Consider the following 11,209-nt stretch of genomic DNA (forward strand, 5'->3'; position numbering starts at 1 on the left):
ATGGTCCTATTAAAAGATCAAATATTTAGAGTCCCGTCCCCCCATCAAACTTACCAGTGGATTGACCCCGATTAGTGGCGTCATGATCGCTGTCTCCTTGTTCACTGTCTCCATGACCACTGTCCTTAGAGCTTACTATGTCTGCTTCCTGGAATGCAGAACTAGAAATATAAAAAAGGGGGGGACTTAATGTTTGAATAACCAAGAAAAGAGAAATTCATAAAACATTCTTCTGCCATCATATGGCGACAGGTGGTGCTGCACTCAGCTACATGGTCTTTGCTACATTGTTCCAACTAAGCAGCACTCTCCATCAAAAGCAAAACTTATATTTTCAGGGACAGTAACCAAATGCTTAGAGTGCTTGTTATTACACCATGTGTATTTGATGTCATTATGATAAACAATTTTGTTAAATAGTGGAGGACTAATATTTGGCAGATAATGTCCTACAATATTATCTGTTGAGTTTTTGAAATGTAATTCAAATCAGCATAAAATTTCTCTTTTCCCCCCAAGAAATTTCAGTGTGATTCACCAAATGCCATAATTCAGAGATGTTCATTCGTTACACATGTATGGTGCCACCTGGATACATTTTTATATTGCTCAGCTACTATTTAATACCTTCTGTAAGTGCATATCTGTATGTTTCTTCACTTTAAGTTGTGCATAATTCTGATCCTAATTTAGGAAATCAGAAATGTGGAGCTCCTACCTGTTTACACGCCGAGGTCTGTCAACTAGATAACTGAGCTCTGTACGTTGATGTTTTGTCTAAAAAATAATTAGAAAATAAACAACAAATAAATAATGATTTTTTAAGAGAACCTGTGCATTTTTAGTCATAATAGCACACATATACTAGCTTTTAATCAATTAAATAACCAATACTTCTTGTATATCTCATCTGCTTTTTGCCATTCTCTTAACTTTTTATAAGAAAGGATTATACGTTTATCTCTTAATACAATTAACAGCAACTACTCATTTAATGTAAAATCCACAACTGTTACTCAAACTAGCCAACAACATGTAGTATGGATGGGGGAAAATCAAATGACAGTTAATCAAGGAAAACTATGATTAAAAAAATGACAGGTTTAAAAAATAATGTATAGCCACCAAATTGATATATCCCATTACTGATAGTAGGCTTTACTTATGAGTAAGTATATTTAGAACTGTACTGGAAATAGGTTTTACATTTTCCCAGCAATATATACAGATAAAATATACCAAAGTTATTTTGTATCATATGACAGTCTAAACCCAGATTATAGGATAGACAAATATTATTTACACACTAGCTTAATACAGGTTCCATAAGTATTAACAGATGATTTCAGATGCATTTTCTCAAGGTGCCTCTTTTGATGGGGTAAAAACATATAGAATAATAATCTTATGTAGCGATAATTAATGGATCTTTAACTATGAAATTATTTTAATTCTCTGCTTGCTAGTTAGACATTCATATTTCATAAGCAAATGTCTGCATATCTTCAATCACAAATAAAGGCATTTCTAAAAGGTTTATGTTAGTTTGTTGATTAGCCTGTAGGAATTATCTTCAGACTTGGTATCTGCTCCTGGAAAAAGCAATGAAAATAACCATAGAATTAATTCTGACTAACCATTCTACACAAAAGAATAGTAAATACTGCTCAAGCTAAGCTAATTTGATTCTGAAAATGGAACAAGCAAACTAAAATGCTCGCCTTTGGTAAACTGTAACAATATTTAAGTTGTTCATTAACACTTCTGCATCTGAAAAGAAAGTGGCTGAAAAGTGACAAAGGTGGTGCAGAAGAAAGCTGCACTGCACTGCAGATTAACTTATGTACACAACAATGTTTTCTAGACAAGAGCTTGTGTTGTTGGTGAGTTGACATAAATCAGGTACATATCCATTTGCAACTATTTGTTGTAATTATAAATCTATCTATTAAGGAAGACTGAACAATAAGCTCCTAATGACAATGGAGGTGAGAAATGAAAAACTACAGAATTGTAGGCATTTGTGAAAAGAAAACGATCAGAGAAAATGTGTAAAGTTTATACTAAGTCTAGAATTGATACAATACTACCAGGATTAATGCTACTACTTAAGGCTACCATTTTTGACTGGAAAAGTCTGGACATCCATAAAGTGGCTACAAGGAATTTTTGTGTTCCTTTCCTCTATCTCTTTGTTGCACTTTACTGATTGTGCAAGTTTTGTAATAATAAAAATGTAGGGATGCTTGTCAATTGTAATGATATTACAGTTATTATTGTAATACTACAATAATTGTAATATTGCAATATTAGTGAACAATTACATTGCATGAGAGAAAGTTTTCCCCAATGCAACAGGCAGCCCAAGCCAAAAGGTGTAGACTAGTCCAGTTAAGTTGCAATGATGTAGACCTTGTTGGCATTCCTTGTCAGTAAACTGAGGTTATATTGGGACATTAATTAACCTTAACTGGTGACATTTAGAGGGAAATTGGGGAGAACACTGCAATGTACTTGGAAGCGAGTGGATGTTCCTGAGGGGTGGAGAGGCCGCTAGTGTCTTACCTCACTAGACAATATACTGCCATTCGAGATGATGTCTGGCTGCTGGTCGGTGTATCCCGTGACGATGGCTCCACAAGGGTTGTGCTCTGCCTCTGTGCTGCGGGAAGGGCTGCAAGGCTTGAGGAACATCAGATCGGTCTTGGCTGACTCTGGTGTCAGGCAAACCTGATAACAATAGTTCTGGTTGTGGTGGTGGGAACTAAAGCTTGCCGACTCCTCTACGGGCACCTGGACTGGGTTGCTGGGGACATTGGAGCTCTGGACCAGCATGATATCCGATTTGCTGAGCTTCTTCTTGCGGGCTCGCGCCTGGCGGCTGCAGCAAGAACAGCAGCAACAGCAGCTCAGGCAACAGTCGCTGGCCAAACACGTGTAGATGTTGAGCTTCTTCTCCTTCTGGCAACGGACAGCCAGCACGATCATAGCCAGCAGGAAGATGAAAGACACCGACCCCAAGGCGATAATGAGGATCAGAGTCAGGTCCAGGGAGGTGTCGGCGCTGCTGGCCCCGCCCGAGCGGCTGGGCCGATGCTCTCCACCCGGACCTCCTGCGCCCCCAGGAACTAGCCCCCCAGCGCCCCCTCCTCCCCCGGCCCCGCCCGCCCCCGCCCCCTGGCGCTCCACTGCGCTGTCCACCAAGACCACGTGGAGGGCGGCGGTGGAAGAAAGCGGGGGCTGCCCGTGGTCGCGGACCTCGATGACCAGCTCGTAGGGTCGCTGCGGGTCACGCTTGGCGGGCACTTTGCGCGCCGTGCGCAACTCGCCGGTGCGCCAGTCCATGCGGAAGAGGCTAGCCTCGTTGCCCCGGGCGATGCTGTAGGTGAGGCGCGCGTTTTCGCCGTCGTCCGCATCCACCGCCGCCACGCGGGAGACCAAGTAGCCCGGCTCGGCGCCTCGGGGCAGGACCTCTCGCGCCGGGGTGCCGTTGCGGCCGGGCAGCGGGCTGACGATGGCCGGCGCGTTGTCGTTCTGGTCCACCACCACAATGTTGACGGTGGCGTTGCCGGCGAGCGCTTCCTCGCCGTTGGGTTCCTCGCCCCCTCCGGCCGCGTCGCGGGCTTCCACTTGGAAGCTGAACTCCTTGAGCTGCTCGTAGTCGAAGGAGCGCAGCGCGTAGAGGAAGCCGTTCTCAGAGTTGATGGAGACGTAGGTAAAGACCGACATGCCCTGGATCTGGCTCTCCAAGATGGAGTAGGCTAACTGCGCGTTGGCGCCCTGGTCCCGGTCCGCGGCGCTGACGGCATAAATGTAGGCTCCGGGCACGTTGTTTTCGCTCACGTACACCTGGTAAACGGGTTGCGAGAAGCGGGGCGCGTTGTCGTTCACATCGCTGACCCGCACCTGGATGGACTTGCTGGTGGTCAGCGCCGGCTCCCCCATATCCCGCGCCACCACGGTTAAAGTGTAGGCGTCGCCGCCGGGCTGCTCTCGGTCCAGGGGCCCCTCGGTGACAATGGTGTAGTAGTTCTTGAAGGAGCTTTTCAGGCGGAAAGGCGCGTCGCCTTGCAGCAGCTCGCACTGCACTTGCCCGTTCTCCTCCGAGTCTCGATCCGAGACGCTGAAGAGAGCCACGACCGTGCCCGGAGCCGCCGCCTCGCTCACCGCTTCTTTGACGGTGGAGAAACTGATCTCGGGAGCGTTGTCGTTCGCGTCCAGCACCCGCACCAGCACCTTACAGTGAGCAGGCACGGCGTTGGGCCCCAGATCCTTGGCTTGGACGTACACCTGGTACACGCCGCTCTCCTCGTAGTCCAGTTCGCCGTTGACTTCCAAGCGGCCGGTCCGTGGGGAGATGCCGAAGAGCTCTCGCGCCCGGGCAGAGATGTGACTGCTGAACGAATAGATGATCTCGCCATTCTGGCCTTCGTCCGGATCGCTGGCGTTGAGCTGTAGCACCAGGGTACCGGGCGGCGAGTTCTCCGGCAGGGAGACAGTATAGACGGGCTGTTCAAAGGCGGGCACGTTATCGTTGGAATCCAGGACTCGAATAGTGAGCAGGGCCGTGCCGGTCCGCTGCTGCGGCTGCCCACCATCCACGGCCGTGAGCACGTAGCGGTGCACCGCCTGCTGCTCTCGGTCCAAGGGCTTGGACAGTACTAGTTCGGCGAAGCGATTGCCATCGGGTTGTGTCTGGACGTCCAGGGAGAAGTAGCTATTGGGGGTTATCTCATAGGTGCGCAACGAGTTAGTCCCCACGTCTGGATCGAAGGCGCTTTCTAAGGGGAAACGGGTGCCCGGCGTGGCGCTCTCCGAGATCTCGACGGTCAGGTCGGGCTCCGGGAAAGCAGGCGGGTTGTCGTTGATGTCCAGCACTTCGATCTCGACGCGGAAAAGCTCCAGCGGGTTTTCTAAGAAAACCTCTAGGTGCAACTGGCAGGACGGACTTTGCTTGCAGATTTGCTCCCGGTCGATCTTTTCACTCACATAGAGCACCCCGGTTTCCAGATTGAGATCCAGATAAGGGCTTCGCGAATTAGGCACCGTCTGGAAACGACGAGCGGAAAGTTTTGTAATGTCCAAGCCCAAATCTTCGGCAATATTTCCCACGAAAGTGCCATGTTCCTGTTCTTCCTGCACCGTGTAGTGAAGCTGGGAAAGGGCTCCCTCCAGCATCCAGTTTAAGGCAAAGAAGAATAGCACCACCATCTCCAAAAGGGGAAAGAGATCCCCCTCCCCGACGCCAACACTTCCTCTTTCTCCAAAAAAAAAAAAATCCCCCTCCTCCTTCGAGAAATACCGTGTTTAACGGACCGGAGAGGAAAAGCAAAAGACTGAGGCGAGCTTCAAAAACGATTTATGCTCATTCCTTTCCCTTCCCTATGTTCTCTTGTCTTCCCCATCACCGTCTCCCTTCAGACGAAACTGGAAAAAAAGGGGGGAAGGGGACGACGACGGAGGGCTGGGAAATCATGCAAGATAGGCACGGGAGGCTGCCAGGCGGAGCTCCCACCACATCAATGATCTTCGTAAGAAATGGCTAACCAGAGGCAATAGGTAGGTGGCTATATAGACAGAAGAGCCCGTGTTAATTTATTCCCAGTGTCCAGGCACTGCACCGCAGCAGCAGGAGAGGCGGTGGAGGCGGCGGCAGCAGCAAATCCAGGGGAACTGGTGTATTTCAAGATTATCCTCGGGTTGGCTTCCTTGTAGGAGCAGGAGGGGGGAAAAGCTGTCAGAAGAACCGATGGACATGCCCCCTTCGGTTGAAGAAAAATAAATTTGACCCAAGAAAAGCTGCTCTTTCTCCCTCCCTCTTCCCGGGGAAGGGAGGGGGGAGACAGATGAAATTAAAAACAGCCAGAAGATATTACAGCCATCGAAAAGATGTGACGGGTGGGAGGAAGGCAAAGAGCAGTTCGGCGACCCTAAACTTTAAATCCCTGAATTTCTCGAGGACTCCGTGGAGATTCTCTTAAACCTCTCTCGCCATCTCTTCCTTGAATGCCTTTTCCCTGCGAGCGCTCTTCCCCCCCCCCCCCCTCTCGCTAACAAGAGTCCGGATCAGTTATCTTCCACCCTCTCTCTCTCTCTCTCTCTTTTGCTATCTCTGGCTTCCCAGACTCATTCACTGACTCGGTGGCTCTCTTTCCTCTCCTGTCCCAGCTCGAGCGTCTGTGAATCTCCGCTGGCAGTTTCTGAGCTCCGAGCGCTCGGCTGGTCTGTTTTTGCGCAGCGATCTGCTTCTGCCAACCAATCGCCTTGTAGCTACAGGCTTAGGACGAGAGCGTATTGGTTTAGCCGCCCGTCGAGCAACCTTCGTCAGGGAAGGGGGAGGAGAGAAGACGGGAGAACCCGTCGCTCTTACTCTCTGTCTGTCTCTCTGTGTGTGTGGTGTGTGGCGGAGAGAATAACCCTGACACTCCCGAAGCGCTTACTGGGGATTCTCTGCCTCGGAAAGTTACTATTCCCTTGTTGCGGTTACTGAGCAAGGAGATTACCTCTCGTCATCAGGCAATACCATGACGCTAATAAACAAGCTGGTCCTTGGAGATGGAGTTTCCACCTGCTGCGGACTTTCCCTTTCGTCTTTGACTCTTTCCACACACTCCTTGCTTTTAAAAACAAAACAAACAAGGAACATTTGAGGTAGATTTTCCTTTCCTCTGTTGCCTCATTAATTTTGTATAGCAACAAACACATTCGAGAATTTGACTTTCCAGCAAGTGTCCTGAAGTGAAGTTCTTTCTGTAGGGAGGGTGGTTATTGCTCGTATTGGAAACATTTGGCCGCACGTCCTTTTTGCGCTTTAATCGATTTGACTGTACCCAGTTCCTTGGCAGAAGAAATTAAACGAGGAAAGAAAGGAGGGGCAGATAATAAGACTCTTCCAGGTCACGTGATGCTACTGAAAACTACCAGGAATAGAGTGGCAAAAAGCTGGCAAATGTTTTAGATGGGATTTCCTGAACAAGGGTTTGCTTCATCAGATTGACGTCTCACGTATAAACAATATTTCTCAAAAGTGGTGCACTCCAGAAATAATGGATTTCTACGATACCTGGCCAGCGCTACCAAATTATGGGCATTGAAACCCAATACGTTAGGAGGGCACACGTTTGGAAGAAGCAGCCGAATGTATGGTCCTAGTTATAAACATATTGGCTTAAATGGCAATGGTGACAAGCAATGTAGCCAAAGCTGAGGGCAGGACGAAAGAGGGCTTTTTCTTGGCTTTTATGATAGCCCTTGGCTGTGCATTGTGATGGCGAGAAATTAAGATCAATAGCTGTGCCTGTTCACCGCTTAAGCCTATACTTAGACTCCTACGGATCGGCTGTTTACTACCGCTCCTGGCTCTCCTGATTTAATATGATGGCGCAGAGGAGTTGTACTATAGCAACGCATCCCAGTGCTCTCTTGGTGAAACGCTGCTTCTCGACTTCTTAAACTTCCGGGAGCCGCAAAACCCCTGAGGCTAAGTTCGCCCCCGCCGGAGAGTCTTAGCGCTTGCAGGAAAGCAACGAGCGTCGCCGACTACTTGCCCCTCCTTCTTCGAATAGTGTATCACTATTGTAGATCTGAAGCATCCACTGTATAGTGAATTGGAGCAGAATGGCGGAAGATGTCTCATTAACCGAATACCTCGTTTTGCGTCTTGCTTGAAGGAACTCCCTAGGGCTTACTACTGAGCCGGCAAGCATAAAAACTTAAATCGCTAGGGTTCAGAGCAATTTCCACCCAACCAATTTGGAAAAAAAAAGAGTTGGAAGATCGCAGCATAAGTAGTCAGTAGGGTGGCCTTCCAAATCACGGGTAGATTGTCTTGGAAATGGCTGTTTACGATGGGATCCTATATATGTTTACTCCAAAGTAATTCACATGTGTATAGGGCAGCAGCCTGAAAGAGCTCTTCCAAATGACAGAATTGAAAACAGAACTACTTCGGGATTGCTTTTAAGGATATAATTTACAAATGGGGTGCTGCCAAGGTCTCAGAACAGATATAGAGGACACAGGGGAAACGCCGAGTTCGGTTGCATTCAAACATTTACAAATCTAGTTGACGAAGACAACACATCTTATTAGTAAGCGCTAAGTATGTATACATGCGCCCCTTCAGCTCCGTATAGTCTATTCCGTCGGCTTTTTTTTTTTTTTAGAAAAACAAGGAATTTAACCTCAATGCAATTTCTTCAGCGAAGCTGGTGGAAAACTCATTTTTTCTTTGAACATATTTAATCCTCCATCCCCTTCATGTTTTGGGTCTAAGCCTGACCGATAAATCGAGCGGTAGGTCCATTTGGCTCTTACGCTGTGAAGCGTCATATAGATTTCCGGAAAAGAGATAGAATTACAAGATCAAAACAGCCTAGGAGGATATCCCCGGGGCCGTCAAAACACAACTCCCTTTACTGTAATAGCATATGTCCGTTTCTTCCACCCGCTGCAAAAAACAAAACAAAAGGGGGGGGATTCTTAGCTTTCTGAGAAGCTATCACACACACACACATACTGCAAGGCACACATCTCTTAGTATCCTCCATCTCCTGGCAGCTCTCGGGCTCTCCGCCTCGGCTTCTTTTCACGTGAATAGGTCCTGCCTTTGAGCAGAGAGCCTAAGCTGCCAGGAGGAAAGAAAAGGGGGAGCACGAAGAGAGGGCTTGTTTTTAGCTGCAGTAAATTTACGGACCGGCAGAGCAAAGCTGCCTGAAAGCCGCCGCTGCAGCGTTACACGCTGGTGGGAAGGATGAGAAAAGGCGAGTGAAAGCACCAGGCGAGACCTGTGGCTTTCCAGGAGTCAAGAGGGGAACCGCTAGGCGGGTGAATATTATTCGTCGCCCCCACCCCCGCCGAACTTCCTTTCCGTGATTTATTTGTGAGGCTGATTTTTTTTCAAGCTGTGTGCAATGGTTAAAACGTGCCCTTTTAAGCTATTGCTCTAAAACGCCATCAGGATGGCTGTTGTGTCAAAAACACCAGACCAGGGTTGGGAGCTTCGGAAGGGAGATGAGAAAACGACATCGAGCCACGATGAAATTCTCCTCGAAAACGAATACTGTGCATTTAATAGGAGAGGGAGAAAACGAATGGGAAGAGAGTTCGGATAGTAAATAATAATAATAATAATTATTATTATTATTATTTCCTTTTCTCCAAGCCGGAAGATGGAGAGAAACGACCTCCGTTTGGCAAATGTAAGCAGCAGGCTCCTCCTAGCGATCAAAGTGAGTCTCTGCTGGAGTTTTGATGTCGGTTCGCAGCGCCGCGTCTATAAGTACTTGGGCAGACGCTAAAACGCGGGTCTGTGCGTGTGCACGGCCTCCCCCCGCCCCCCCCCCCCCCGCGCCTCTCGCCGCTCCCGCGCGCTCTCCTGGGTACGACGGTTAAGCTTACGCCGCCGCGCGCGCCCTCCTTCATGAAGAAGACAAGTGGCTGCAGATCGGCGGTTCCAACGGAAACCTAAGAACCGGCCCACTTCGTAAAACACGTGCAAGCCTCTCATTCGCTGCCCGGGCTTTTCCCTGCTTTGGAAATGGCTGGCTGGCGTACGTGCGAATTCCCGCGGTTTCCTTGTGGCTGGGCAGACTGCGAGTTTTTTTTCTCTCTCTCCATATACTGGTTCATAAAATGACCTCATTGCATTTCAGGTGAAATTCTTCTATCTCTTTATTCGTCTCCCGAATTCCTTCTTTCATTTCTCCCGGGGAAGTCCGATTCCTTCCTCATTCCTTAAGTGTCTTTTACATTAATCTCACGCAGCCCTTTCTGCCTTCTCTCACCTCCCCCCCCCCCAACCTGTCAAAACACCATATTTTTTTATTTTATTTTACAGAAGCTAAGTATCATGTTGCTTGTCTTCTCTAATACATCAATGAAAGCTCAGTGGTTGGCATCACTTGGCTCACTTTGGCTTGTGAGTCAGACCTGATGGTGAGTGATTTACCTGAAAGTCTCAGGGCCAAAGGAAACCAGAAGGTAGCTTCCTAGTTGGTATTGCTAAGAAAACTGACTGGATGAGCCATAAAATCACCAGGTGTGTGTCTGCATGAAGAATTTATTTTCCCATTTTACACAGGGGGGAGGGCAAATGTACAAAATCAGGGGCAGTCTCCATTGCACTGTTGAGATGATTTAGGCCCTTTCCTTGCTAGTGATTTAAAGGGTTATGCAGTTCTCCAATCACTGCTGTGCTGAAGAATCAGTAATGAAGATAAGGCTTTATATCTCCATGTTGATGGCTAAGTGATGTTATAAACTGCTGTAAATCACTAGTGTGGAAATTATTAAAAGCTGCTTCAGTTTTCAATCAGGGTAAAACAGATTGTTTTCATTATTGATACCTTTGGGGTATTTTGAGATTTTCTCTTGTCCTCTTCTCTGTTTAAAAATCCTTGTTTTCCTTTTAAGAATTTTCATAGAGAAGATGGAGGAGAGTAGGAGGAAAATGGACTTTCCGTGTTAGGCATTTTCCTTTGGGAAAAGGAAAGTGGGCCAGTTTGTTAACATCTGGATAAATGACTGCTTGTGGTGATTTAACATGACTTGAAAGCAATCTGTTTCTAAATCCTCTTATTATTGTGCCATGCTTAGAGCTGAGAGGCATTTTTTTCTCCGAGTAATTGAGGAAAAACAGGAAATCCTGATGGAGTAATAAAAATGCATTCTCTGAAGGAGGGAAAAATGATGGTCCAGATAGGATAATTAACCAATAAACAATGTGGGACAAGGGGCAAACAAACATATTTCTTCATGTTGGTGAAGAAAATTTTAAACTCATCAAGTACAGCAATCTTCCCACAACCTGTTGCCTATGGATATGTAGAAATGGATTCCATACTGGCTGGATATGATGGGAATTTTGAAGCCTAACATTTGGAAGGGCAGGGTTTGGAAAACTGGAATAACACATACAAAATATGTTGCCTAGTGATCAAGTATAGTATTCAGAAGGACAGAAACACACAAAACTTTCTCCTTTTAATTTTTGAACATTGTCTCCATTTTCTCCATTCTTTTGGTATGTGAGCCTATGGGCCAGAACATATTGCTGAGAATAAAATTGACATTAATGCTGAGATTGTGGCTGCATAAAATTTATAAAGTAAGGAATGCATTTTTAAAGTGGGCAAATAAATAAGAAAAATAAGGTAGGTGTGTGAACTTTGAAATTATGCAGCTGCTTTAATGAAATGCAGACAAATGC

General features: G+C 46.9%; 1 protein-coding gene across 6 annotated transcripts in view; it reads right to left on the reverse strand.

Moving 5' to 3' along the window:
- The window catches only part of PCDH10 (protocadherin 10), a 54,608-nt gene extending 48,428 nt beyond the window's left edge, over window positions 1-6,180 (reverse strand). For all 6 annotated transcript variants that reach the window (XM_081959742.1, XM_081959741.1, XM_081959740.1 and 3 more), the window contains exons 1-3: window positions 2,566-6,180; window positions 719-777; window positions 55-161 (exon numbers count right to left, since the gene is read on the reverse strand). In XM_081959742.1, coding sequence (XP_081815868.1) covers window positions 55-161; window positions 719-777; window positions 2,566-5,211 — 2,812 coding nt within the window. In that variant the 5' untranslated portion in view covers window positions 5,212-6,180. The remainder of the gene's footprint in view (window positions 1-54; window positions 162-718; window positions 778-2,565) is intronic.
- Window positions 6,181-11,209: the final 5,029 nt, after the last annotated feature.

Source organism: Natrix helvetica (genome assembly GCF_964273705.1).
Source record: "Natrix helvetica genome assembly, chromosome: 7".
Classification (NCBI taxonomy): domain Eukaryota; kingdom Metazoa; phylum Chordata; class Lepidosauria; order Squamata; family Natricidae; genus Natrix; species Natrix helvetica.